Genomic DNA, 27,987 nt, shown 5'->3' on the forward strand with positions numbered 1-27,987 from the left:
AAAGAGTGCTTTACAATTAATAATAAACCACAATTTAGCCAAAAGTCAAGTCAAGTTTATTATCAGTAATGCCATATGTGCAGGACATACAGAGAGTTGAAATAGCATTTCCTTTTAATCCCCGGTGCAAACAGCATTAAACATAAAATATAAAATATAAGTAATTAGAAGATATAAACAGGCAGTGGCAAATCTAGACCATATAAAGAGTATAAATATGGCAGATATGGCTGGATGAACAGAGAATGGTATGAATATAAACAGAATTACCGGTGGAATATAAATATGGCAGTATTAACAGAATTACAGTATAAATATAAATATGGCAGATAAAAACAGGATTAAGAATATAACAGTGCAGACAGTGTTGTAAACAGCAGTGACTGTACACAGTTACATTTGTTTGAGTTTCTAAAAGTGGCTTTTGGTTTGTGCGGTTAATGAATGAAAAGCAGAAAAAGAATGAAAAGCAAAATTAATAATATCAATTGTAACGTTGTCAAAATTGTATTTATGTATTTATTACTATTATTATTTTTAAACATCATGAGTGAACATTGGTAATTACGGTAATTCGTTTCCTCACTTTTCAGCAGGGAATTGTTCACGCCCCCTTATTTGAGCATATTCGGCCTTTCTTAAAGTGACGCCACTTCCGCTCGCTCCTCGGCCACGCAGAGATCCAACATGGCGGACACCGGCGCGGTGGAGACGCTCCTGCGGCTCGTAGAGAAGGCGGACGGCGGCGTGGAGAGCCTGGAAGTGGCCGCCAGCCTCGGGGTCGACCACCAGGTCATCGTCGGAGCCGTGAAGAGTCTGCAGGCCGCTGGCGACGTGAGTTTCCCGGCGTGAGAGGCAGCGGAAGTCCCGGCTATGTCAACATGATGCAACATGGAGGTTTGATCCTGACACTCGGGTTTAATGTCGCTCCGGTTTGTTGCAGCTCATCTCCGCGGAGCAGCGCTCCTCCAAACACTGGGAGCTCACCGAGGAGGGCGCGGACACAGCCCGGCACGGCAGCCACGAAGCCCGGGTGTTCGGCTCCATCCCGCCGGAGGGGCTGGCCCAGAGTGAGCTCATGGTGAGGGCAGCAGGTGGAGGTCCGGCTCCGCCACTTCATCCGGCGAGCTAACGAGGCTAATGTAGAAACACAGGAGGTGACGACATCCAGTCACACCTGGGATCAATTAAGAGTCTCCAATTAACCACACACACACACACACACACACACACACAGATGATACAAACCAAGAACCTTCTGTCTGTGGAGCAGCAGTGATCAGATCTAATGAGTGACGCTGGTGAACTTCTGCTTCTCTGTCCCCGTGTAGAAACTGTCCTTTGGGAAGATCGGCTTCAGCAAGGCCATGTCCAACAAGTGGATCAGAGTGGACAAGGCACACGAGGGCGGCCCGAGGATTTTCACAAGTGTACGTGTTCCTGCATAACAACCTGCTGTCGTGTCCCTGAGTTGTCGCTTGTCGCTTCAGTAAGTTGCAAGTGTTTCTTTTTGTTTTGTGGCGCCGCGGTCTTCAGGTGGAGAAAATCGACGACCAGGTGAGGGAGAAGCTGCTGCTGGTGCAGAGCGGCCTCGGCTCTCAGCTGGAGGAGAAGGAGAAGAATGAGCTGAAGAAGAGAAAGCTGCTCTCTGAGGTGTAAGTGTCTGAGGCCTCCACACGTCCTGTAGCTTTGTCTGGCAGTAGGTGGCAGCAGAGGGTTTGTTGTGGGGCCTTTAATTAGGAGCTCACTCAGCTTGACTCATTATTATTATTAAAGTTACGAGTGTTTGTGTTGTTAGAAGTCATTTTTATTTTACGTTCAGGACGGTGAAGACTTATTGGATCACCAAAGGAAGCTCCTTCAGCACGACTCTCACCAAACAGGAGACGGAGCTCACACCGGAGATGATCGCCACGTGAGTCCACTTTCTACTCAGTCACGTTAACGTGCGTGAACCTGAACACAGCCGGAGAACGTGTCCTGTTTGCCGTCCTCTGTCTGTCAGTGACAGTGGGAAAGGTCTCAAACAGAGGACACAGAGAAACCTCTGCCCTTATAAAGGGGACGAGTCCAAAGATGAGGACTTTGTCCTAAAGGCAGGGCAGGACACAATCATAGGGACCAAGAAGATGATTTAAATCAGTGCTACAGAAACAAAGGCTGTGATTTAATTCAAACTCTTCAGCTCCACGACACCCGGAAATAAAGTTTGAGACTTACGACCCCCATTGTCCCAAAGGATGTCCATGTTGCATTACTTCCTGTGCTGCTGTTTGTCTCACATGGGACAAAGAAAGTAGGATTTTCTAGCTTATGTGACAGTTATGGATAAAATCTTATGTTTTTAAATTGTTCTGGATTTCTGGAAATCCTCTTGTGACTCTTCTTCACAGAATAAGATCAGATTTGAATCTCAAAGGAAACTTTATTTTCATGTAAAGACATTTAAATACTCCACATTTTGTATCTGTGGGAGGCTTATGAATAAATAGATAAATAAATAAGTGATGCGGCTCGTACGAGGTATTAACATGATGGAAAAAGCTCCAGTTAACATGAAATAATATCTGAGCAGATTTAGGTGAATTATTACATAATATTACTTTTGATTGTGGGAAAAACAGGATTCGAGGTCAGAGCTGGAGGTCGTCCCCTTCCTCCTGCAGATCCACGCTCCTGACACGACTCTGTCTTTTTTTCTTCTCTCGTCACAGAGGCAACTGGAAAGAGAAGAAATTTAAACCCTACAACTTTGATGCCATGGGCGTCGCCCCGGACTGTGGCCACCTGCACCCGCTGATGAAGGTTCGAACACAGTTCAGACAAATCTTCCTGGAGATGGGGTGAGTCCCTGTAAATAACGAAGACACACACACACACACACACACGTTCTTAAACACAATAAATGAACTCTGTTTTTCTGCAGCTTCACCGAGATGCCGACCAACAACTTCATAGAAAGCTCGTTCTGGAACTTTGACTCCCTGTTTCAGCCGCAGCAGCATCCGGCCAGAGACCAGCACGACACCTTCTTCCTGTCCGGTAAGACAGAGGCTGTGTGTGTGAGAGATAAATATATTCTGGAGTTTGTCTTTTACATGTGAGATATTCACTGTGAAGTTGATCATTCACCACGGGGATCATTTTTCAGACCCAGCGCTCGCCCACGAGTTCCCGCAGGATTACCTGGAGCGGGTGAAGAAGGTCCACTCAGAGGGAGGCTTTGGTTCACAAGGGTGAGTCACACGCTCGCAAAACAAATAAGGTCAACAAAACCAACGACGGCTCGATCGACGTCCTTTTGTTTCAGGTACAAATACGACTGGAAGATAGAGGAGGCTCAGAAGAACCTCCTCCGTACTCACACTACAGCAGTCAGTGCACGCATGTTGTACAAACTGGCACAGCAGGTGAGGTGCACAAACATTTATAGATGTTTGTGAACTACTTTGGACACGGTTCATTTACTGTATCTGTGTCTTCATTAACCACGAAGCTCTTTCTCCCTCACCCGCATGTGAAACCAGGAGAAGTTCACCCCCGTCAAGTATTTCTCCATCGACCGGGTGTTCAGGAATGAGACGTTGGACGCCACCCACCTGGCTGAGTTCCACCAGATCGAGGGCGTGGTCGCAGACTACGGACTCACACTGGGAGACCTCATGGGCATCCTGCACCAGTTCTTCACCAAACTGGGTCAGGATACATTCTGGTGGTTGTGACGAAATAAAAGATGCAAATGCACGAAGCCACGTTTTCCTGTAAACTGTTTAACCAAAGCATGACGCTAACCACATTTTCTCCTCAGTGTTTTGTCCACATGACGAGTTTGAATGATTTTTATATCTCGTTTTGTATTTTTTCTTTTTTTCAGGAATTACCAAACTACGCTTCAAACCTGCCTACAACCCGTACACAGAGCCCAGCATGGAGGTGTTCAGCTACCACGAAGGTACAAATATATTTTCTTTCTTCCAAACGAGGAAGTAGCCGTGTCTGTGTTTGTTTGATTGGCGGTTGTGCTTTGTGGGTCTGGTCGTTCCTCCGGTTTCATCTCTTGTCATTCTGTACGTTCAGGACTGAAGAAGTGGGTGGAGGTGGGGAACTCGGGGGTGTTCAGACCAGAGATGCTGCTGCCCATGGGACTTCCAGAGGATGTGTCTGTCATCGCCTGGGGGCTGTCGCTGGAGAGGTGAACGCACACAAACCTGAAAACAAACTGATCAAAGAGATCACAGCCGACCTGCGTGTGTTTGAATGTCGTTAACGTGAATATGAGCGGCGGGACTCTAGTGAGACCTGGAGAGATGTAACGCAGACATGTTGCTGTGCTGCTGCTCACTGGGTCTTCTCTCTCCTGCAGACCCACCATGATCAAATACGGCATCAACAACATCAGAGAGCTGGTGGGACACAAGGTGAACCTACAGATGGTCTACGACGGCCCCATATGTCGTCTGGACTCCTGAGCGACGCCCAAACTCTTATTGAGATATTTAACCTTTGGACGGACAGACTTTATCTTCTACCTTCTTGAGACATCTCGTGTCTGACTCTCACTCCTCCTGTTCTTCATCCAACACACGGAGGGGCTCGGTTTTCTGCAGACTCGTCTGCAAAGGGCTTCAACACGTAGGATCGGACTTTGTGTGGACGCGATGCTCGGCTCTCTGCTGCTTTGCAGAAACTTTGAGTCCTGAGACGTCGTTACTCGTATAAAGTCGCTAAGTTTCTACTTGTACAGGGAGAAAACTAAAAAACCTTTTGCAATGTGACAAACATTAAATGAAGAGTTTTTTTGCAAATCTGACTTTTGTGTTTCTTGTAATAATGTTTTCAGACCTGAACTGTGGAGACGTCCTGAGTTTGTCTCTCACGTGACGGACGCAGCAGGATTGTGCTCAGCTGTCGTGGTCATTTATCGATGACGGGATATTTTTATAACCATGTTGTGCTGAAGCTTTGTGTCTGTGATGAACAATAATCCAGTGAAGAGTTTAGATGTGATTCAACAGTTTGGCTTCTGTTTAATTCCAAAGATCTGGGATTACATTTGACCTTGATCACCTCTTAAACAAACAGCCTGTGAACCATCAGCTGGCGTCAACAGGTTGTTGTTGTTGTCTCAGGAAACTGTTTCTCATCATTGTCCTTGATTTCCTCAGATAACGTCCGTGTGTTTGAAGTGGGATGATTTACACAAATACAGATTTACACATAGAAAGTTTGGATTTTATTTTGTTGTATTAAATGCGAGTACAGTCACTTTAAAGTTCAAAGTTCAGGCGTCGACTTCACTTCGGCTGCAGCATCGGATCACGTGACGCTGCTCAGACCGAAGTTGTGAATAAATGAAAATCTGAAAATGTCAGAAAAAGCTGTTGTGCACCAATCGTGCAATTCTTTGTGTTTGAGAGATGAATTTCTATTAATGACATTTCTGTAAAAGCAGCTTCGTTACCACATGAGTCATCTGAAGACTGAGTTCTGGTTGAAGTCTCAAAATAGCAGCTGGTGTTAAAATGAGGAAATCACTTTCCTGGGACGCCACTTCCTCTCATGTTCTGTAATCTGCGCTGACAGGCCTGGACACAGCAGACGGGGGATCCATGAGTGCATGTGACACCTGCGATGAAGGCTGCAGGATTACGTTGTGTTGTGTACATGTAGAATTGCTGGAACTCCGTTAAGTCTTCGTCTTAAGCTAATCCCTCAGTGTCTTGAAATAACATTTTAGTGGAGTTTGTGAGACGGACAGCAGGTCGGCTGAAAACAGCTTTGTTGATCTCCAGCTTCTTTCCATCACATCTTGAAGTTTGACTCAACTGGAGGGGAAAAAAAAAAGACACAAACCTGTGATCTCTGGTCTCTGAGTGGCTTCATGTGTAATCTCCTGGTGCTCAGGTGGATTATTTTGGAACAGCAGGTGGAATCTTTCAATCTCATCCTGCTGGAACGAACAAAAGTCAACTCAGCCAGAACGTGTAGCAGCTGCAGCTCCTCGGTGTTTGCACAAAGAAACAAGTCACTCTGTTGCCACGACACATGTAGAGCAGCTTCTCACTGAGGCTCAGGCACAGAGACGATGCCCAGTGATCTTCTCCACTAATCCTCCCCGTCCTTGGGACGTCCTCATGGTGTTTGCTCTTCTGCTGATTTGTTGTGTGAGAGGGAGACAACAGTCTGGACGCTTTGAGAAACGAGTCGAAATGAAAGTTGCTGTGAGACGAGAGGAGAGTTTCTACACACGGTTTAAAGGACGTCTCCCCACAGCCACGTTTCCCAAACGCTTCATCCTCGTTGACTGTGTTTGTCGACCTCTTATCACTTTGTAACTGGGCGTCGAGACGGTTCATGATCACACCTTGCTGAAGTCAGAACTCCCTGGGGAGGCCGCTCTCCCTGCTCGGCCCGGGGCTCCCGGAGAACGGCAGGGAGCTGTGACTGGTCGGGCTGTGGGAGTGCGGGAAGAAAGAGGGGATGTAGGGAATGGCAGCCATCAGCAGCGGGCTGCTCTGGGCGTCTACTTCATGGGGCAGCGAGATGACCACGTCGTCCTGGTCCCACACGTGAAAGGCATTGTGGGCGAAGGGATGTGCGGGGGGAGCGTGGCTCGAGGCCATGCGGTGGGAGTCGTTGTTTTCTTTCTCCTTGTCTTCATCACCAGGAGGACCCAGCAGGCAGTCTACAAGAGGGGGGGGGGGGGGGTTATAGGTTTAACGCCACAACTAACAGAGACGTTCAGACAGTTCGATCAAGTTATGATCTACTCGTCCCTCTGCTCTGTGAAGGAGCTGAAGCATTTCTTAGTTTAAATGAATAATTAAAGTGAAAATCTGATAATCAACACATGTCCTACCTGCTATGTCGATGGCCAGATCCTTGATGAGATGTCCAACGATGGCGTAGGCGACTCCAACCACCACCAGCGCCGCCATGAGCAGATACAGCACCGCCTTGGGCAGAGGGATGAGGTCCTTCACCACAGGCTTGTACTGCCTGTACAGAGGGTCGTCCAGTGACGATGAGTACGGGTACGCCTGTCCTTCATCAGTGGAGTTCAGCCCGGGGAAATTATAACCATTCATGATGAGGACGACTATAAACCAGACTCTCCTCCAGACATGACGGGGACACGTCTCTCTCACACGCAGGAGCAGGGAAACTCAGATTCTGCAGAGAAAACAGAAGCTGTGAAACATGTGAGGATCAAATAAAACAGTAGAATCATTTCAAACTATTTAAACCTCAAACCTGATTCAGCGGCTGAACGTGAGAATGAAGCTCCAGGTTCTTTATGTCTCCTGCTCTGTCCTTGGTGCTGAAGTGCTGAAGGGTTGTCCAGTGCCAGATTCCACCTCCCCTCCCTCTCTCTCCCCCTCTCTCTCTCCACTAACCGCCTCTGACAAGCCTCTGCTTAAAACAAGCTTACACGCCGGCGTCGCTCTTCCCTTAATTCCCTGGAGTTACTGAGAAGTCTCCTCGTGGGGAATCAATCGAGACCTCTGCGAAGTGCACGGAGCTATTTGTGCTGATCCAGGTTCTTTGGGCCTGATGTAAGGTGTGTCGCTCTGTGGTGAGGCCAACACACCCACACCACAGCACTGCCTCACATACAACACAAATATGTTCTTAGCTGTTGGGTTAAAAATCGACTTTTGACGATTAAATCCCATATAAATTAGAATGTGTTGCATTTTGACAGCTTGAGCGTAAAGCCTCCTTGTCATCTGGGTGTGTGAGAGTCATGGCGGACACCGGCAGCCTTACGTCTCCGTCCTCCCTGACACGGAACACTCCGTCCATTTCGGGGGTGATTTGTCTCAGTGAGTCACATCCACATGAAAGGCCAGTGGTCAAAAGTGGAAAAAGCAATTTCATGATGTAAGCACTTGGTGGAAGGGTCGGTATCAGGGAAGGAAGAACCCGCTCACTTCTGGGGGGGAGATTGATCGATTGTGTGAAGATTCAGGAATTTATTTTCACTTTCTTTGCATTATTATGAAATGGGATAATTCTTGGATCTATTTAGGGAACTTATATGTATGAGTGTGGAATTTGCAGCTTGATTGAATTTAAGGGCGACGGCGGAGGAGCGTGAAGACTATCAGAGGTCAAACTGCCACAGAATGAAAGGACGTACAGGGAAATCCTCGGCTGACGGCAACACGGCAGCTCACAGATGTAAATGTCGACTGTGGTTGAGTTGCACACTGTGAGATTCTCGGGATGAAATAACAGCAGGCTTGAAAGTTGACACTTAAATAACTTTTATTTATATAAAGCACTGAGGAACTTCCGACCTCTGGCAAACCATGCAATGTTATCTTAGTGTTTCATCCTGTAAAGTGCAACCATCAGAACCATTAGATCGACAAACTACACAGAGACTGGTTTAAATAATTGGATCAAATACCAAACAAAAAAACCTACCAGCTTATTTCAAATCCGATTAGAGTATTAACTTTGCATTCATCATCAGCAAATCTCTGATCTTGACCTGATTCAGTTTTCGTACGTCACTACAGTGAACGATGATGAAGTCCAAACAAACCGAGTGTGAAACAAGGATTTGGAAAACACTGTTGTGACCGATATAGAAAAATAGCTTTTCTTTCTTTTTAAAAATAAAAGCACTCAATGCATATATGTCCCAAACCTGAGGGAAAGAAAACCCCATTACCATTATACAGAGGACACTTGATCAAAACTAACGGAAAACTGCTTGTGTCTCATTACAGAGTCGATGTGCGGGTTACGTTTCTGACAGTAGAGTCCTGTCGATCTAGAGTTAGTGTTTATTTGTCCACAGTGAAGGATTGGAGTCCGGTGATGACTCTGCCCAGGATCAGCGCGTGGATATCGTGAGTGCCTGAGGACGACAGAGGAGAGAACCCATCTTTATATGAATCTGAATTATAAAATGATTGATGACCCGACAGAGGAATAAATTCCTTGTGCAGCAGTCTGCTCCTCCTCACCTTCATATGTGTTGACAGCCTCCAGGTTCAAGACGTGGCGGATGACGTGGTATTCGTCTGAAATGCCGTTTCCTCCCAGCATGTCTCTGGCCTGTCTGGCGATGTCCAGGGCTTTACCACAGCTGTTCCTCTTGAGCATGGATATCATCTCTGGGGCCGCTCTGTTAACAAATAATATACATATGCAACCGGTTTTAACTGGGAGCGCACAGGGCAGGACGTGGTTGTACAGTTGCCCCAATACCGTGTCTCATACGCCTCATTGAAACGATGAAATTACTTTTTCTCATCGATGAGTCTTCCCAGCTGCAGACACGACTGGAGGCCGATGGTTATCTCCGTCAGCATGTCGGCCATTTTCTTCTGCATCAGCTGATTCCTTGCCAGCGGCACGCCAAACTGGATTCTGGTTTGGAGAGAGACATCACACAGATTTCATCGAGTGGATTGAACTCGAACGCGACAAGTCGACAAATTGTCCTCGGCCAGTCCTGACCTGTCGAGCGTGTACTGACGAGCTGCATGGAAACAGAACTCTGCAGCACCCAGCGCCCCCCACGCGATGCCATACCGGGCGTTGTTCAAGCAGCCAAAAGGACCCTGGAAGCAACAAAAGGAGTGTGACGGTTATTCCTGTGTACAATTTTGAGTGTGTTAAAGTTTTCTTTGTAATACCACATTCACAGCGCTTTGACTCCACTCACCCCAAGGCCGGACACTTTGGGAAGCAGGTTCTCCTCAGGAACCTCCACCTCGTCCATGACGATCATACCGGTGGCCGAGGCTCTCAGGGAGAACTTTCCCTCGATCTTCGGCGTGGAGAAGCCTTTCATCCCGCGCTCCAAGATGAAGCCACGGACCTTCCCATCGTCGCATTTGGCCCAGACCACAGCGACGTCTGCCACGGGGGAGTTGGTGATCCTGGAGGTAAAGGGAACGTGAGGGACAAGTTATCGTACGCACTGGTGAGGAACCCTGATGTACTGAAATGATTTGTCTGTAAGTGTTGACGTGTCTTACACCTTTCAAACAGACTTATCTAGTTTTAAGAAGTTATAAAACTGAGTGAAAACAGAATGAATAGACTCCTCAAAATATATAAACCTGGTATGTGTGTGCAAGTTTAAGTGTGAAGAGCTCCACCATGTGGACAACTAAGGACATATCATGTCCAGTGCCACAACAGAAACCTTTCAACCTTTAAACAGAAATATAAAATACATACCATGATGTAGTAAAGAGTCAAAGAAAGGTCGCTGGTGTTTGTTGCAGTTTTCAGATCATTTACTTTGTGACCTGCTGCAGTATAAACTCAGAACAGTGTAAACAAACCCGACCGTCCAATGAGAGGCCAGTATTTACATCATTTCACCCGACTCACCAGGTCTTTGAGCCGGTGAGAGAGTAGGAGCTACTGGACGGATTGTATTTGGCTCTGGTTTCCATGCCGCCGGGGTCACTGCCGTGGTTCGGCTCCGTCAAGCCGAAGCAACCCAGGATCTCTCCACGAGCTGGGAGCGACAGAGAGACCGGGGGGGGATGGTAACAACTCACACAGGACTAACCCAGAAGCTCAGCCGCTCATCACAACAGAATCTAAATTCTTTTACAGACAAATTTGGTTGTAGTCATTTCCGCCTCTTACCCAGCTTGGGGAGGTACTTCTCTTTCTGCTCCTCAGTGCCGTAGGCATAAATGGGGTGCATGACCAGCGACGACTGCACGCTCATGACTGAGCGATAGCCACTGTCCACTCGCTCCACTTCTCTGGCTATCAAACCATAGGCCACATAGCTCGTCCCAGCACAGCCATAACCTTTAAATCAGACGCAGGGAGAGGAGTCAAAAACAAACAGACACAAGTGAAGTGAACAAAGTCCATTCAAAGAGTCATTTGTTTGTGAGACCATAGAGATCCAGAATAAACAGCTGCTGCTCATTCTGTTCGTGTCCTCCAAATGATACGTTCATTAATGCAGTTAATGTGAAGTGACGGAGCAAACAGACATGCTCAGACTGACCTTTAATGGTTGGGCCCAGGACGCCCATCTCTCCCATCTCAGACACGATGTCTCTGTGGAAAACTGAAAGAAAAGGACACAACAAGGAAGTTACAGCAAACCGTGTTTCTTTATTTTAACCTAGAGCATGTTCACACACTGACAAAGAGGTTGGACTGCTGCACTGATTAAATATCACTGAGTATCTCACCTTCATTTCTGTTTGCCATCAGGATGCGAGGCATGAGTTTCTCTTGGCAGTAGGTTCGGAAGGAGTCCCTGATCATGATCTCCTCTTCCGTCAGCTGACCCTCCAGGTCCAAGCTGTCACGCCAGTTAAACTGGACCTTCGCTGTCAGACATTTAGAATGGGAACAATTCAAAAAACTCTAAAAAAAACGAGTTTGAAACACGTCCTGCTGAGACTAAACTCCAAAATCTAGTTTAAACATTTATCACTTACGTGCTTTAGACTTGAGCTCAATCTTCTCTGCATCTGTGAAAATACAGATGAGAACAAATAAGGGAATAAAACGACCCAGAACAAAACACTGCCTGTTGTTGTTGCACTCACCTTGTCTGACAGACGCTGCAGTTGTCTGAGCTCTGGAGGAGGAGAGGATGACACATCTCTGAGTGCTGACCAAGAGACGACTCACAGCGCTTCTCATTGCCATGATGGGAATAAGTCTGAGAAATAAAAATTACAACTTAGATTACTGCAACTCTCTATTCACAGGGCTCCTCCACAGTTCTCTCAGCCGCCATGTAAATGTGACCTGGTCACACGCTCATTGCACAGTATCCTCTGTTAAAACACTTTACACAACACATTTCCACATGAAGCGGCCTTCGACGAAACGTTCAAGTGCTTTATTCTATTGTTTTTATTGTTATGTTGCTTTTAGCCGGACGCTGTTTGTGTTATTGCTTTAATTCCTCCAGTGTTTAAATCTGTCTCAGAACATGAAGTAGATAATTATATAAAATGAGAAGCTGCAGACCAACACATCATCTGTTAGTTCCTAAATCTACATTTCATTTGACACCATTCAAAGAAGCTGACTTAATGATTTACAGAACTAAACTTAACGAACACGCTTCGCTGTCCTCAACCTTCTGTCTTCACCTGTTTTATTCACACGTGTTTGTTTCAGATTCTGTGTTGACATCGATCCATCCTCTGATTCTCCATCGTGGCCAGAAACATGAGTTAGAAACACGTCTGAAGAACTTTCTCCCTCAGCTTCACCGTCTGCTGGAGGAACCTGTCGAAGCTCCCAGCCTCGGCTAAGCTAAGCTAGGCTAGGCTAACTCAGGTAGACTCCACCGTGGCTAACAGCGCTAGCTCCCACAAGGGGGGGGTGGGGGCGTAGTTACGACATATTAACCGCGTAACTTTTGTACGACTGTGTCGTAAATGAAACGTGTGGAGTGTGAAACAGCAGAAACCTCAGGTGTGTGTGTGTGTGTGCGGCTCTCGAACCTGTGACGCGCGGCTCCACCGTTGTCCTCTGTTGACACTTCGCTGCTGCTCCACGGTATACCAAAACATGACGTCATCACGCACAGCGCCCCGAGCATCCAATCATGTGCCACGTTGAGTGTCGCGTCATCGCCGAGCCCCTGCCAGTGATGGAATATTTTTCAAACGGATTTTTATTAATTTATTTTTATATTTATTTATAATTTTATTTTTATATGTGTGAATAAAATACAAGTTATTCTTTATTCTGAACCAATCATCGATGAGCATCGCGGCCTTTTAAGGACACTTCCGCCGCAGGGAAGGATCCTGATTGGCTCTTTGGCAGGGGCGTGAACGCTGGAGGAGTTCCCAGAATAAAAGTATCAGCAGAAGACAGTTTACACTAACCTTCAAAATAAGTTCAGACAGTTCCTCAACACTCCTGTGTTGAATAACAAACATACTCTGATTACTTGACTTCAGGAACCTAAAGGTTTAATAAAACTGGGTCCTCCTCTAAAATCAACCAGGTAAAGAAGTCAAATAGTTGATTTTATAAAACACTCCCTGCTTGTTAGAGATCCACATCTTTCACACTCTGCTTAAAACATCTTTACCAACACCAACAACACCACAGAATTAAAATGTCGGATTGTGCTTGCTTGTGTCAGGTGTTGTAATAAGTTTCTGTGAGGTTTCGAAGACTCAGACAATCTGACACAGATAAGTGTGAATGTAAACAACAAAACAATACACTTGTACTCCATGAACGAGAAAAGCAGCAGGAGGAAGTAAAATCTTATATTAACCTGCTCTTTTCATATAAATAACATAAAGTAAGAACAGATGTCATTCTCATAATTAATGGCCACCACATAACAAATCAATAAGTCATTAATCAATAGCCAACAAAATAACATAACTGTTAGTCAGTAAGTTTGTGCTGCTTCAACATTTTTACTTTATGCCTTTACTTGAATATTTGAGCAACATCTTTTTAAATTGTTGTGTAGAGAATTCACACAGTCTCATGAATAGAAACACATGTGGATGTTCGATATGATACTTCCTCATATGATCCTGAACATCAGTGGAGTACAGTGAAGTAGACGTTGCAGCCTCCTGTGCAGCTTGTGAGTGCAGAGTCAGACCAGGCAGAGTTTGGCCTGTGAGCTGAATTATGAATGAATATATTTGCTTTTATAATTAATGTTGTCTTGCATTTCAAGTCAGGCCTATAAAAGATTTGCTATGTCACCGCTTTGCTGAAAAGAAATCACTGTGAACGACTGGCGATGCACAAACACCAAACAAGACGCGTGTTGATTAATTGGTTATAGAATTTAACTGTGTTTGTTCCATTCTCACTGCCAATCAGACCGTTATAATAAGATTTATTTTATTCATAATTTTTTATTTAGCTCTGCCAGTTTCTTTTCACTTTCACTCTCTCTTTGGGATGAGTATATTCATACATATTATTTATGATTTATTTTATTTTAGTTCTGTGAGGAGTTTATTTTTTTATTTTTTCATTTTAATTGTATACTTCAGTTAACGGGCACAGCAGAAACTCCCGCCCTCCCTCGCCGATTGGCTCAGCCTGCTGTCAGTCTCGCTGAGCGGCGCCGTGATTGGTGGGCTCCCCGCTCGGACCTCTCCTCTCTGGAGGTTGTGGAGCGGACCGTTCCTCGGGGTGTGAGTCGGACTTGAAGCCGAACGCGGAGCGTGAACCCCGGCTCCCAGACTATGCTGTAGCCGCTGTAGAGCCGCTTTTGGGTCCAGAACAAAACCCTGCGTGAAAAAAAACCATGGAGCTGGAGGAGAAACCGAAATATGGTAATTCACTGAAACTTCACTTTCTTCTCACACGTCAGGAGTTGAACGACAAAGCCAGCGCGTGTTACTCTCCAACATTTGTCTCGGTGTATGTTCTAGCTTTAATGCCAGCTGCTGTCTGTCCCTCAGAGGACAGGGGTTGTGTCCCTCAGCTGCAGCAGATGAGTCTTGTGTTGTGATCGGTCAACATGGTGGCTGCTGCATGTTGTCAACAGTGTCCCAGCTTCTCTGCTGCTTGACCAGTTGCTGCCACATTCCTCAGACTGGTCTGGAGATCACACCCAGCTATGTATAGAGCTGCAGTTATTAGAAAATACCAGCAAGCTTCAATTATAAACACGTCCTCTGTATCTTATAGTTGTTTAATAGAAAATACCTCCAGCGTGTGAGGAGGGTCTTCATCTGTCAGCCACATCTTAGCAGTGTAGAAATATCCTTCATTATTTCATGCATTTTACCTAAAGGACTGAATCTGTATTGTTCAGTCCAGCATCTTTTTATCTTTAGCCTCATTTCTTCAGCTTGTCTTGATACTATCCTGTCATTTTGGAAATGTCCTTCAATCCACATTTTATTTCCAGCGTCATTCCCAGAATACTGTGTCTGTACCTTCAGTTTATTTTGATTGCTGCTCCTTGTGGTTCTAATTATGCCCTCTGTACCTTATAAATGTGTTTTCAACGTGACACACCCTGCTTGAGACTGCTCCTTCCTGAGCGGCCTCATTGCCTGCATGGGAAGCGCATTGAATCAAGACAGATCCAGCAATAAATGATTTACACTAAAAGACAAAGCATGTCTTCGGAGCACCTTCACACCTTTAAGACCTCGTTTTTGGGTCAATGACCTCAGCTTAGAAACAACGCACATTTCTGTTTTCATGCACTTCTCTGCAGTAATGTGTTGTGCATTGCCTTCTCGGGCTTTATTGTGGACTTGTCCTGAGTCTGTCCCAGGATGTTGACGAGTAGAGATGAAACCCGGACTGTCTGCTGGTTTTCATTTTGGAGCTAGTTAGTGTTTCACTCCTCTTCCCCACACACGCCCTTTTCCACTCTGCCTGCCACATGAGGGCTAATTGACAACATTACAAACCCTTCGCCAGAGGAATTACAGTTGAGTGTTTGCTTCTTTGTAACAGCGAGACTCAGGGTCAGAGGACAATAGGGAGGAACACAGAAGCAGGTTCGCTCGAATCACTGTGAGGTAAGAGCCTCTGGAAGAAGCAAGTGTATTTTGAGACTCTGGGCGAACCCAGCTAAAAAAAGAAGGCAAAGGCAGAAATCTCCACAGAGCAGAGGGAGAGCACTTCAGAGGAAAGTGTAGGCGCTGCCCCAGATTCACATGTTGGAGTAATTTCAGGCTGAGACAGATGAAGAAACCTCAATGAGAGGATGTGAAGCAGCCGTGCAGCCGGGCCCTGGTGGAGATCGGGCGTAATTATAAGCCATTTTTAGGAGAGTGGTTTGAAACCTGATCCCGAGTCTCTCTGACCTTTCCAACGTGAGTTCCAGCTACATTTGCAGATTTACTTCTTCCGCTTCAGTTACTGTGCCGAGCAGCGTTTACCAACAAACGGCCGAAGATGTCTCCGTCATTGCAGCCATCCGTTCCCACTTAGATGTGCCGTGTACCCAGACAACCAAAGTAGGATCATGTGACCCTGCTTACTGTCTGTGGTCTTGCCAACTTGCCTGCGGAGTGAAACACAAAGGCGTGTTCAGAGCAGTGTGAGTCTGATTGGTTATTAAGGTCAGGGAAAACGAGTGTGGACAGAGAAGAAGACGAGAGAATGTGGAACCAGGACCACCCCTGAGATCTGTCCTCTGTATTTACTACTTTCTTCTTCTGCTTATCTTGGCTGATCTGATGCCGTCTCACTCATTCTGTCTTAATTCATTAGGTCACATGAATTAGATCTGTGTCTGCCTTTCCCACCAGAAGAGATGATGATGCAGAAAGAAGTGGAAGCAGGAGAGAGGTTTAGAGAAAGTTCCTTTTCCTCAGATAAAGTACGGTTGAGTGTTGCTGCTGCTGTTGTGTGGAAGTTTCAGAAACCAGATTTTAATGGGTCAAATGTTCCAAACTCTGTTCTCAGTAAAATTCAACATTTCACTGTGGATGTATTTTTTCATAGATTAGTGTGTGATCTCAGTTGTTTCCGTTGTTACACATAACACTATAAATAGATTGAACTCCACACCCTCTTTCTGTAATAAAACACATGGGTGGGGCAGCTGTTAACTGTAGATATCAGACCCTTGGACATAGTTTAACTTCCCTATGGTGATTAATAAAGTATTTCTGATTCTGATTGTATTTCTAGATGAAGACATTTAAGAGCAGCGAGGAAGAAGTTATTTCCGGTAGTGCAGCGTTAGCCAAGCTAGCTTAAAAGTCAACAACTTGGCAACAGTTCCCACAGGAAAGTCCCACGAGTTAAACAGCAACATTAACCAGATGCAAGACTTCAGTTTCGAGCGACCTACTTAATTTATTTGTGTTCTCTTTTCAGTCATGACCGTCAAACTAGATAAAGAAGAAGTTGTAGTGTTATTAACCTGAGCCGGGCCACAGAATTTATAACTTCCACAGGTTCCAGGGTTAGTAGCACTCAGCGGTTAAAATACGTCATGTACGTCGCACATACGCAAAGTCCAGGTCTAGTATCAGGATCTGGAAAACCTCTCGTAAGAGCTGGTTAGCAGAAGCAGAACGCTCCGTGTCTGGGCCACGTTGCAAAGACCAGACATGTGGCGGGAAACTTGACATTGACCTTTTTCACAATAGAAGACATTTTGACTGTGTGTGTTTCCATAAACAGTCACCTCCTCTCAAACAGTAGATAACATTGTCTGTAATGGATGCCCATGTAAACCCTCATTAGAAAAACACTGTATGACATTTCATAAATTAATCTAATCTGTTACACAGGAAGCAAAGTGTCATTTGTACGTCTCCAGGTTGTACTGTTTGCTCTGTGGTGGTCTGTTGCTCAGTGTGTGTGTATTTTGGTGCAGATTCCAATGAAAATGCAGATCACGTGAGTTTAAATGTGGCTTCATGTGGAGAGCTTCGAGCCTTGGCGGAGGTTTACGCTCTGAGTGCCTTTCTAAAGTTGTGATGTGTTGTTGAGCAAAACAAATTCCCCAGAATCTATTGACCCCTCCTCCGTGAAAAGGCTTTTTTGTTTAGGAAATTACTGCAATAGCAAGCTCTTGCTGGCAATTCGTACATGCATCAGTAACATTGGCCATGAAACAAGAATAAAATGGATGGAAAGGTTTTTTTCCGACTAAGTTTTTAGCATCGGGGGGGAAAAGAAAGAAAAGAGAGACAGAAATCAGCCTTTCCAGCCTCTGTGGAGTCTTTGTTGGAATTTGAATTCACTGGAAATACTGTGATTGCCTTTGGCTCTTCAGTACAGACAAAAAAAATTAAACTAGGAGCTGGAAAGTTGTTTTGTCTGTTCTTTGGTCTCAGCGCAGTACTGCCATGTCCCCACAAGATGGGAGAAAACACTCTGGGAATCTGCTGGGATCCTATTTCATCTGCTCCACACGGCAGTTTAATTACTACTTATCAACACATCACACAATTATTATGATTTTTTTAAGCCTGATAGTTTGAGCTGTCACTTCATGCAGGTGATGATGTCCTCCTCCTGTCCTCCTCCATGACACACAAAATACCACGGGGAGAGAGAATTCCTCCTTGTTTTCTCCAAACACATGTTTTAAATAACATCCAACTTGTCCTCCTCGTACACAACAGCAGTCCCCACCCTCTCTCCCCGCAGATCACTTCCCACTGCTGTTTTGACGGCAGTTTTTAGACGGAGACTCAAGTGGAAAACCTTCCAGGAGCGTGGGAGGGGACAGAGGGAGATGCACAGGTGGAGCACAGATTGCAAAGAGGCAGTCGTTTCAGAGTAAAGACAGAAGAGGGGGAAGTCTCAGGTTGGAGTTTTAGCTGGGTGCCCCGGGCTCGCAGCTATTCACAGACAGGTTGGACTGGTTTCTCCTCCTCAATACCTGTGTCTCTGGTGGCTCCCGCTCATTTAAACCTGCACACAGGGAGGAAGAAGTGAAGAGGTGAAGTGGCTGTAAAGGGTTCTCTGCACATTTCAACGTTTCGGCCCAGAAAGGAGATTCACGATGCCTGAGGATGAGGAATATTTTGGAAAAAATGGTAACCACTCTTTTATTTGACTGTTTTCTATAAACTGTTACAGCTGTTTTTCTCATTCCACAGTCAAATCAAATGGCTCAATGTTCAGACTTTGAACTGCACAAAAAGAACCTGTGGTTTAAGGCGTGTGAAACTGGAGCAGCAGTATCAGCATGTCAACACTGTGGTGAGAATGGATGTGTGTGTGTGTGTGTGTGTGCACGCACGTGCGCGCAGCCTCTGATTGTACAGGTGTGTTAACGCAGGGAGCTGCTTTTATCAGTGTTTGTTCAAATGTTGCTGAGCTGAGTGTTGATACTGACTCAGCAAGCGAACAAACCTTTTCTTCTGAAACTATAAACGCGTCAGTCGGCCGGACACCGGCTCCTGCAGCTACACACAAGTTCACAAGGCCTCAGTCGACCTCACCCCTCATAGTTTCTTACTTTAAATTGATCAGTGGCAAAGCAAAGTTTATATCTAAACAGTTAAAGCCGTGTCTCGTCAAACGTGGCACCTGAGTCAGGCGGTACAGACAGAGCTGTGTATTTGAAAAACAAAGCTCGTGCTCTCTTCAACAGGAAGCTGTGACCTCTAAGAGCTCGTCTACTAAATGCTTGCCACAGCATTATACCGCTCGCAACATACATAAATAATATGCAAAGACGCCACAGAGAATATCATAGTCCCGTATCGATGCTCAAGGTTACAGGCAAAGTTGTTTTTATAGCAGCGTTCAGATGCTCTGCATTAAAATAAGACATTAAAAAGGATAAGATGCAGGATCCAATGATGAATGTTACACAAATAGAAGATGGATGTTAATGGTTTGAGGCCCCGACAAAGAAAACCCATGATGGTCTGTACCTCCACCATGAGGTCAGATGTTCACCCATGTCTGTTGGTTGTTTTGGTTTCAAGCAGGATTACACTACTCACAGACTTCCATGGAAATTGGTGCAAGGATGTGTTGTGAGTCAGGGAGAAACTCGGGGCTGATCCAGGATGAGCTGTTATCTATGAGTGTGTGAAGTTTGGTGGAATTCAAGGGAAAGTGTTGGGCTTGGTCCAGGTATATAATTCTAGTTTTGCTTATCTACAGGATGAATTTGCATAGAAAACAAAAACTGAGTTTCCTGCCTCTGACTGACCTCAGATCAGGTCACTGAACTGTATCCCTGAGCCTGATGATCAGAACTCACAGAGCCTCAGTTACGCTCACTCCAGATGTCTCAGAAACTCACAGTGAGCGGGGATGAATTTAAAGGAAGCCTTATTATCTCTACCTATATTGTAAATGACACACAAAGAAAAATGTTAGTTTGCTCATTTTCAGTGACTGTTTTTGGCGTTAAAATTCAAATTCTGACTAATAAATAAACTTCTATGAATAATTCGCCCCCTCTGGTGGGAGGGGAAGTTGTTTTGGCCTTGTCGGCTCTTTAGCTTAGTCACCGTGGAGGAATTTGTCAGGTTGCCAGGCCTCTCTCTCTGCCTGAAGGGAGAAGTCATCTGACAGGAGAATGGGAGGAAATGTTTCTGAATCTTAAATCCTCCCTCCCTCTGATCACTTGAGTGTGGGTTCAAGCTGCATCTCCGCTTCTAAGATGTTATGTCGCCTGTTCAGTTTGGAAGACATCCCAACAATGTCTTCAGTAGTCGGGGTGCTAAGAGTCTGACTGTTCAATTCTTTCTTTCAACGTAGGGGAGCCAAGAAAGCATGACCCATCCTTCAAGGGCCCGGTCCAGAGCAGGTGAGACAGAGATGTGATTTTTATGGTTATCAGAGAGTGTAGATGAAAACAGAAGACAAACGTCTGCTCTCCTTTCAGAGGCTGCACAGACATCTTGTGCTGCATCCTCTTCAGTCTTGCCATCCTGGGTTATATTGCTGTGGGGATACTCGGTAAGGAAACCCACCTTTTTTTTTAACAAGATACGGAAAACAAAGACAACCTTCGATGACCTTTGACTTTCTTTTTCCCGTGCCACCAGCCTGGTCACAGGGGGACCCCAGGAAGGCGATCTATCCCACAGACAGTCGAGGCCAGTACTGCGGGCAGGCCGGCACCCCGCTTGAGTGAGTTGCTTTTCCATTTATAGGTCTGATTATTCCTGCTGCACACACACACACACACACACACACACAGATGGTACATCTTCAGCAGGGCAGAACCACATGTCTGTTTCTCCCTCTGTCAAACAGAAACAAGCGACAGTTGTTCTACTTCAACATCATGAAGTGTGCCAGCCCCATGGTGCTGCTGGAGTTCCAGTGTCCGACCACACAGGTGTGAACTCTTTTCCACTCGTGTGATCTTCTCAAGCTCTTCCTGTGTCTCACCTCAATGCTATGAATGTTTGTTAGTAACCAGGGGGTCGTTAAAAAGTATGAAGTCGTTATCTAATCACCTCAGACAGTCAGACTTCATAGTTGAATTAATTCTGTGGGAAATGCTGTTTCTGTCTCAACCCTGGTCACAGGAAATGATGTAATATGTGTGCCAGTGTGTGGGACACAAATTGGACGTCACTCATCATATTTGTCCACAACCTGCTTTACGTGTGTTCCCTCCTGTGTGTGTCCATCAGCAGCACAGTGTGTTTCAGTCTGATCGCTGCCTGTTTAAAGTTTACTTTCTCAGTTGGAATAGAAAACTTTCAATTAGCATGTTTTCATGGAAGTTGGAAAAAAAAAAAAACCTGCAACATTGTTAGTGACGGCATTTTGTTCTCTTTGCTCTGCTGCTTTTCTTGTCTGGAATCATGACCCCTGATCTTCTATCGCTGCACTTTGCTGTAAATGTGGCCTCCGGTTCAGATGTGTGTGGAGAAGTGCCCCGAAAAGTTCATGACCTTAGTCAAAGCCTACAGCAACAAAAAGGACTTTGACTACTACAAGAACTTCTGCAAGGAAGATGTGACTAATACGATGGTGAGTTTAAAGCTGCGTCACTGACTCATTAAGTTTAAACTTGGACGCTTCTTTCCAATGTCTCTCTTCCCTCACTTTGTCTCGATCATCCACGTATTCTGGGTTTCAGGGCATTCCTGAAATCCTCCGGTTAGGCCTCTGTCCTGCCATGCTGATGCCGAGCAAGCCCTGTGAGTTGGATCATCTAAAGCACGTTGTTGTACGATAATAATAATGCAAACATTTATGATAGAACAATAAAAACAGAAGAAGTTAAATAAATATAAACAGCAAGTTAAGTAAAATAATCCAGGAAAGGGTTGTTAATTCAATAAATAAGAGTAAAGGAGGATTTTGTACTGAAGTGGATCTGTACTCAACCAGTCTCTAGAAATAGATAAATAGATCTTCCACTTTTCCAGTTACACGCAGGTGTTTTCCAGCGCTGGGTAAGAAAGGCGGAGTGATAACTGTGGGAAACAACTCTCACTTTGATGATGGAAGTGGAAAAATGAGAGATGCCAAGGACCTTGTGGATGGAGTCAAGTGAGTACATCTCTGGAGTTATCGTGACTCGACTGCTTCGGGTGTCACTGCGTGAAATGAACTTCGACCTGTCTGAACCTGCCACCTTCTATTTTACAAATATCCCTAAGAGGAATTTCACGGTGCTCGAGCAGATAAACACAGGAATCTCTCTGCAGGAACGCCACTGTGGTCATTGAGGCTCGTCAGGTGGTCATGAAAATCTTTGAGGATTACACGCAGTCCTGGTACTGGATTCTCATGTAAGACGCTTTACTTTGATCCAGTTGTTTGTACAGAAAGAACACAGCTGGTTTTACTGCTCACCCTCCCTTCTCACGCCCTCCACTCTCTCCAGAGGCTTAGTTATTGCCATGCTCCTCAGCCTGCTCTTCATCGTCCTCCTGCGCTTCCTGGCCGGGATCATGGTGTGGATCATGATCGTCATGGTGATACTGGTGATAGGATACGGTAAGAACAGATCATCGGTGTCTCTGTCACGCTCAGGGAGCCGGTTTCCAAAAAGGTGGTTCAACAAACCTTTTAACGTGAAAACGCTGAGACAGGAATTTAAAGAAGTCTCTGTCAGAGTCTCCGCTTAAACTAATCCTCAATCTGCATGTGTTTGAACTGTGGGAGGAGGCCAGACTACCTGGGGGAGAAAAACGCCGGCTGAACTGGCAAAGAAAAGTTTCACAGTTGTATTTTGTGCCTGCTCAGTTGAACACTCCGTCCAGTCACTTATCATTGCAGTTTTTAAAAACACAATATATTTTCTTTCGGTGCTCAGGTATCTTCCACTGCTACATGGAGTACGCTGCCCTGAAGGGAGAGCCAGGGGCTAACGTGACTCTCCAGGATCTGGGCTTCCAGACGGACTTCGCCGTCTACCTGCAGATCAGACAGACCTGGCTGGCCTTCAGTCAGTACACAGCACATTTAATATAGACCAACACGTGGCTGTGAAATGAAGACATCCACATGACCTCTGTCGTTCTACCTCTTCAGTGATTATCCTGGCCATTGTGGAAGTCATCATCATCCTGCTGCTCATCTTCCTCAGGAAAAGGATCCTCATCGCCATCGCTCTCATCAAAGAAGCCAGCAGGTCAGACTAACTGCGTGACGAGAAGATTCTTTTTCAGTTTTTGATTGGTGTGTGTTGTGTGTGTGTGTGTGTGTGTAACCACTTTTGTGTTTACAGAGCCATTGGTCACGTGATGTGTTCCCTCTTCTACCCACTCTTCACTTTCCTCCTCCTGGCCGTCGTTATCGCCTACTGGGCCGTCACTGCTGTGTATCCTTTCACTGAACAGTCCATCGTATCAGGAGGAATCCCCTTCATTATTCTGTGTTGTTGTGAACGTGTCTGTGTTGTTCGTATGTGAAAGACAATCTCCGGAGAAAGTCTGGACTATTCGAATGCTCCGATGATCGTGATCCTTGACAGAACTGCTCAGTTTCTTGTCTACCTCAAACCAACCCATCTATAAAGTTGTCAACGAGACGGCGTGTGAACACTCCAGGACGGTTTGTGAGCCGGCTGTAAGTTTCCAATGTCTCAAGAGGTTTTTATTTTATTTTACAGCACCTTCTTGATTTGTGTTTACATCGTCGTATTAAATCTTCTCTCCGTCTAACCTGCTCAGAACTACTCGACCAGTCCGATGAAAGCCCAGTGTCCTGATTCCGAGTGCCTCTTTGCGTTCTACGGAGGCGAGACGATTTACCACAAATACCTGATCGGCCTTCAGTTCTACAACGTCTTCCTCTTCTTCTGGTGTGCCAACTTCGTCATCGCTCTGGGACAGATGACGCTCGCCGGAGCCTTTTCATCGTACTATTGGGCCCTCGTGAAGCCGGACGACATGCCTGCCTTCCCAGTGTTCTCCTCCCTCGGGAGATCCCTCAGGTGTGTGTGGACGAAGCTGTGGTTCATTTTCACATCACGTACAATTATCTTTGTTTCTTAATTTATCTTTAAAGTCTTGTTGTGTCTCTTTCCTCTTTATGTCTTTTCGTTTATTCATTTTATCGCTCTCGTTTCTTTCTCACTGAACCGTTGTGTCTTTGCCTTGTTTCAGGTATCACACAGGAAGTCTGGCGTTCGGCTCTCTTATTCTCTCCATGACTCAGATCATCAGGGTTCTGCTGGAGTATCTGGACCACAAGCTGAAAGGTGTTTTTACTCTTCTGTTCAAGCAGTGACATTAATGCAGTTTACTCTTAACGGTCCATGTGTGAATGGCAGCAATAACAACGTTGGTGATGGAAATGCACAATGTGCACAATGTTTCCCTCTGGTGGTTTATTTATTGAAGTGTAACGATGGAAAAAGTCTTTATTCCAGTAACGTTCTCTTTATTCTTATATATTTGTGTTTGGCTATAAGCTTTAAAACTTGTCTCACACTGTTTGTTAAATGCTCACTCATCATCAGGAGCCCACAACAAGTGCACGAAGTTCCTGTTGTGCTGTCTGAAGTGCTGCTTCTGGTGTCTGGAGAAATGCATCAAGTTTCTCAACAGAAATGCCTACATCATGGTGTGTGCTTATTTATTTAATGTCACTGAACTCAGCCCTCTTCATTAAAAAAAACTGATTTACACTGCGATGTTGTTATTGTAATATCTGAATGTAATGACTCCATTTTGTCTCTAGGTGGCAATTTACGGCAGAAACTTCTGTGCCTCAGCCAGAGATGCCTTCTTCCTCCTCATGAGGAACATGATCAGGTGAGTGTTGTATAGTTTTACACAAAAACAAATGTCTGTAGGATCTCGTGTTCTAAAGTTTCCTTCTCTTGAATCTCACAGGGTGGCTGTTTTAGATAAAGTGACAGATTTCATCCTGTTTTTGGGCAAATTGCTCATCGTTGGACTTGTTGGTGAGTTTGATTATTTCATCCTTATTCTTAATGCTGACGAGAACAACACTGACCAAAGGAAATGTGTGTTTCCTGTGTTTGTTGAAGCTGATTAGCATCATCGTACAATTAAAACTTTTATATCCATTGTCTGCCAAGAATTTTGAGATTTTGTTTTCATACCCCAGCGGTCTTTGCCTTCTTCTTCTTCTCTGGGAGAGTGAAGGCCTTTGAGGATACGGCGCCCAATCTCCACTATTACTGGGTACCCATCCTGGTGAGTCATAGGGTCCTTATGTTCTGATGAAAATCACTTGTAAAATACTGTTTTCCCTCATTTGTTTTGGTTCTGATGCCTGATCGTTTGTTTAACGTCCTCACCAGACGGTGGCGATCGGCTCTTACCTCATCGCCCACGGCTTCTTCAGCGTGTACGCCATGTGTGTGGATACGCTGTTCCTCTGTTTCTGTAAGTAGCACCTCAGTTATGATAGTGACAGATTATCTACACGTGTGTCCGGCGGAGTTTACACATAAAAACAAACATGGCAGGTGAGCTGCGTTGAAGAAAGGACGAATCATTCACTGCTCGCAGCTTAATAATGAACTGAATCAAAGCTTTTCTCACTTCATGAATCCTTACTTTACTTTTGGTGATGGGCTGTCACTAATTTCTAATTTGCATGAATGTGGTGTCTCAGAATTTCACCACCATTTGAAACCAATGTTAACCTGGAAACTGCTGCTGCTTGGTTTCAAGCTGCATCTATTTAAAACCTGAAGTGCTTGTGGGTGCCTTTGCTTGCTTGCGTTTTGACTTTCTCTCTCTTTTTGTCTCTCCCTTCCTTTTCTCACTTCCCACAATTCACCTCCCCTTCCTCTTCCCGCTGGCCCTTTTAAATACTAACCTTCTGTTCCATCCACATCAACACGTACAAATACACACACTCACGCACGATAAGGCGAAGACCTGGAGCGCAATGACGGTTCAGCCACAAGGCCTTATTACATGTCGTCAACTCTTCACGAGATTCTGTGGAAGAACAAGGCCGAGGATCCGTCTTCGTCTCTGCAACAAGACGATGAAGACGTCCAGATGAAAGAGCAGCACAGTAAAGAGGAGGACGCTTCTTAGAGGAGTTTTCACTGAAAATCCAACACCTTTGTAACTGCTACAGTTGAACACTGAAATGTTCGTAAGGAGCTGATACTTTGTTGTTGCCCAACGGGAAATTCAATTTTGCACTTAACCCAATCATCTCATTGAGGCAGATTGTGGTGAGACAACAGAAGACGATGCCTTAAATTGGCCGGGTCCATTTACAAGTGACTGGTTCCCTTTAACTTTACTGTCCTTCAACACAAGGAAACGTTGGAAATTAGATGTTTAAATAATATTCTCCTGATTGACTATTCGCTAAATTCCTCCTACAGACAGTAATTGTCCAATCAGAGCTTAGCAACTGTAACCAGGCACTGCAGGTCAGTTTTTTTTTGGTTTCTGAACATGAAGTTGTGCAGCAGCAACATTTTTTAGCTTGAAGCAGCAGTGACCTCTGGAGTCTGGGGTTTAGCGAATGGTCAAACGGACGTCAAGCATGTCTCCTGAAATGAGCTCTTTAAAATGTACATGTGATTATGACACGTGCACAATCTGCTGCATGATCGAAATGATGACGTGATGGTTGCCTACTGGACGTGATTAGAAACTTTCTCTTTGAATTTTGTTGGTTCACGGTCATCTTGAATGTGACGGAAAAACCGTTTCACCGAATAACTTGACATTATTTGAGTAATCCGAAGTTAACCTGATATTTCTAAACTTTCTTTTTTAGTTCTTCCACTGCCACTGGCAAACTTGAAGCCACACATGTGCCTGAGTTGTTGGAGTTGGTCTGTTTGTACTTTAGTGTTTATGGAAACAGAAGAAAAGAGAAGACGTGATCATCAGTGCTAATCTTCTAGTTTACTGTTCAATCAATGAACTTTCATTTCTTTTCACATTTGTATTAGTGAATATTGAGGATTTTTTTAAAGCTACTTGTATTAATGTTGAACTTTTGACTGTAAATCTGATTTTTATTCAGTCTTTTACAAAGCAGTGTTTGCAAGTCTTAATTGCACAAAACAGGAGTTTACCTTAAATAGATGCATGTTGGTGACAATTGTAAAGATTAAACATACAGATTATGCCTTTTTTCTACTGAAGCCAATTAAATTTTCCTCTGACGTCCTCAGGTTTACTGGTATGAATATTTCATATAGAATGTTTATATATTTAAACATCTGCAGAACACAAATAAAAAAATATGGTGCGTCAGAGTTAGAAATTAAAAACTGAGACTGGAATAACTTCGTTTAATGATGTTTATATTTGAACTCGTTCCAGTGGAGGATCTGGAGAGGAACGACGGCAGCCCCGAGAGGCCCTACATGATGCCCGAGAGCCTCCGCAAAGTCCTGAATAAGAAGAACAAGACGCAGCCGGCTGAGTAGAGCATGCCCTCCAACAGTGTGAGGATCAAACCGACTGTGGTGATTCAGTGGGAGCAGCAGGTTGGTCAAGAAGACTCAGTCCCCAGGACGCCTGCAGGGGACAATCACATGTGTCCTCCATAGTTCCTTTTGTTTTTATACCAAATGTGCTTCAGTCCACCTGGATCTAAAAACGGGTTCACATTCCCACGTCTTGTGGTTTTTTAATATTTTGTAGCTTCTTCTTTTTTTTGGAGCAAAGTTAACATCCAAAAAACATTTTTAGTGTTTTGTAAAGTTTTTAAAAATCAAATATACGGCTTGGTATGAGCATGGTTTTATTTTTAATATTTGCTCGTTACATATAAAAGTAAGGTAATCTATTAAAGTTGTTTAAATATGTGATTTAATCTCAGCTTTCCTTTCTTTTTATTATGTGTAATCTTATGTAACATTTGAATAATTAACCTTATTGTTACCAAAGCCATTACCCTGCCAGTCAGGCATATTGTAGTCAAAGTGTTTCCTAACGTATCTGATAATGATGCTGTGCAAATGTTTTTTATGAGCAACCATATGGAGAGATTTATAAAAAGGAACAAGTGCAAATGTATAGGCGTGTTATACTTTTTACTTATGTCATATTTGTGGAGTTGGATTGAGAGTTTTTTGAAATAAAACATAGTTTTGTACATTTTTGTGTGAAACTATTAGTTGTGTCTTAGCTCTTTGAGTAGTTTCTTGCAAAA

General features: G+C 44.7%; 3 protein-coding genes across 7 annotated transcripts; 2 read left to right on the plus strand and 1 right to left on the minus strand.

Annotated features, from left to right (window-relative positions):
- The first annotated feature begins 647 nt into the window (after nt 1-647).
- On the plus strand, nt 648-4,805 carry farsa (phenylalanyl-tRNA synthetase subunit alpha). Its single transcript, XM_020108077.2, has 13 exons — nt 648-834; nt 944-1,081; nt 1,332-1,430; nt 1,537-1,655; nt 1,823-1,915; nt 2,715-2,843; nt 2,927-3,042; nt 3,152-3,236; nt 3,311-3,410; nt 3,528-3,696; nt 3,875-3,952; nt 4,078-4,192; nt 4,364-4,805. The coding sequence occupies exons 1-13, from the start codon at nt 688-690 to the stop codon at nt 4,467-4,469; spliced, it is 1,494 nt and encodes a 497-aa protein (XP_019963636.2). The 5' UTR covers nt 648-687; the 3' UTR covers nt 4,470-4,805.
- Nucleotides 4,806-8,253: 3,448 nt separating this feature from the next.
- On the minus strand, nt 8,254-12,607 carry gcdhb (glutaryl-CoA dehydrogenase b). Of its 2 annotated transcripts, none has more exons than XM_020108951.2 (12): nt 12,468-12,607; nt 11,556-11,671; nt 11,445-11,477; nt 11,193-11,333; nt 11,003-11,065; nt 10,627-10,797; nt 10,363-10,492; nt 9,686-9,902; nt 9,478-9,581; nt 9,262-9,387; nt 8,982-9,142; nt 8,254-8,872 (listed from the first exon to the last, which is right to left on the minus strand). In XM_020108951.2, exons 1-12 carry the CDS (start codon nt 12,563-12,565, stop codon nt 8,799-8,801), a joined length of 1,434 nt encoding a protein of 477 aa, XP_019964510.2. In that variant the 5' UTR covers nt 12,566-12,607; the 3' UTR covers nt 8,254-8,798. The 2 variants fall into 2 exon arrangements, with proteins under 2 accessions (XP_019964510.2, XP_019964511.1); XM_020108952.2 differs by lacking the exon at nt 12,468-12,607 and adding an exon at nt 12,111-12,252.
- A 1,500-nt stretch (nt 12,608-14,107) lies between these two features.
- Nucleotides 14,108-27,932, plus strand: LOC109643748 (choline transporter-like protein 2). Of its 4 annotated transcripts, none has more exons than XM_020108957.2 (22): nt 14,108-14,288; nt 20,164-20,212; nt 20,291-20,364; nt 20,454-20,538; nt 20,665-20,749; nt 21,280-21,393; nt 21,503-21,563; nt 21,795-21,918; nt 22,077-22,160; nt 22,256-22,368; nt 22,688-22,819; nt 22,906-23,005; nt 23,102-23,194; nt 23,358-23,442; nt 23,547-23,809; nt 23,982-24,076; nt 24,338-24,441; nt 24,559-24,632; nt 24,714-24,784; nt 24,952-25,040; nt 25,148-25,232; nt 27,153-27,932. In XM_020108957.2, exons 1-22 carry the CDS (start codon nt 14,261-14,263, stop codon nt 27,257-27,259), a joined length of 2,115 nt encoding a protein of 704 aa, XP_019964516.2. In that variant the 5' UTR covers nt 14,108-14,260; the 3' UTR covers nt 27,260-27,932. The 4 variants fall into 4 exon arrangements, with proteins under 4 accessions (XP_019964516.2, XP_019964514.1, XP_019964515.2 ...); XM_020108955.2 differs by lacking the exon at nt 27,153-27,932 and adding an exon at nt 25,726-26,996 and having other exon boundaries at nt 14,123-14,288; XM_020108956.2 differs by lacking the exon at nt 14,108-14,288 and adding an exon at nt 18,208-18,479.
- Nucleotides 27,933-27,987: the final 55 nt, after the last annotated feature.

The sequence above is a fragment of the Paralichthys olivaceus genome, chromosome 5, assembly GCF_024713975.1.
Source record: "Paralichthys olivaceus isolate ysfri-2021 chromosome 5, ASM2471397v2, whole genome shotgun sequence".
NCBI lineage: Eukaryota > Metazoa > Chordata > Actinopteri > Pleuronectiformes > Paralichthyidae > Paralichthys > Paralichthys olivaceus.

Bases quoted from the DNA above. Each gene is read 5' to 3' on its own strand.
- farsa (XM_020108077.2), top strand. From the start codon at position 688: ATGGCGGACACCGGCGCGGTGGAGACGCTCCTGCGGCTCGTAGAGAAG. The intron at 3,953-4,077 runs GTACAAATATAT...CTGTACGTTCAG, and splicing joins GGTGTTCAGCTACCACGAAG to GACTGAAGAAGTGGGTGGAG. The intron at 4,193-4,363 runs GTGAACGCACAC...TCTCTCCTGCAG, and splicing joins TGGGGGCTGTCGCTGGAGAG to ACCCACCATGATCAAATACG.
- gcdhb (XM_020108951.2), bottom strand. From the start codon at position 12,565: ATGCTCGGGGCGCTGTGCGTGATGACGTCATGTTTTGGTATACCGTGG. The intron at 9,582-9,685 runs GTGAGTGGAGTC...TGTTGCTTCCAG, and splicing joins CCAAAGTGTCCGGCCTTGGG to GGTCCTTTTGGCTGCTTGAA. The intron at 9,143-9,261 runs GTAATTTCATCG...ATTTGTTAACAG, and splicing joins AGACTCATCGATGAGAAAAA to AGCGGCCCCAGAGATGATAT.
- LOC109643748 (XM_020108954.2), top strand. From the start codon at position 18,446: ATGCCTGAGGATGAGGAATATTTTGGAAAAAATG. The intron at 23,006-23,101 runs GTCAGACTAACT...TTGTGTTTACAG, and splicing joins CTCATCAAAGAAGCCAGCAG to AGCCATTGGTCACGTGATGT. The intron at 23,195-23,357 runs GTATCCTTTCAC...AGAACTGCTCAG, and splicing joins TACTGGGCCGTCACTGCTGT to TTTCTTGTCTACCTCAAACC.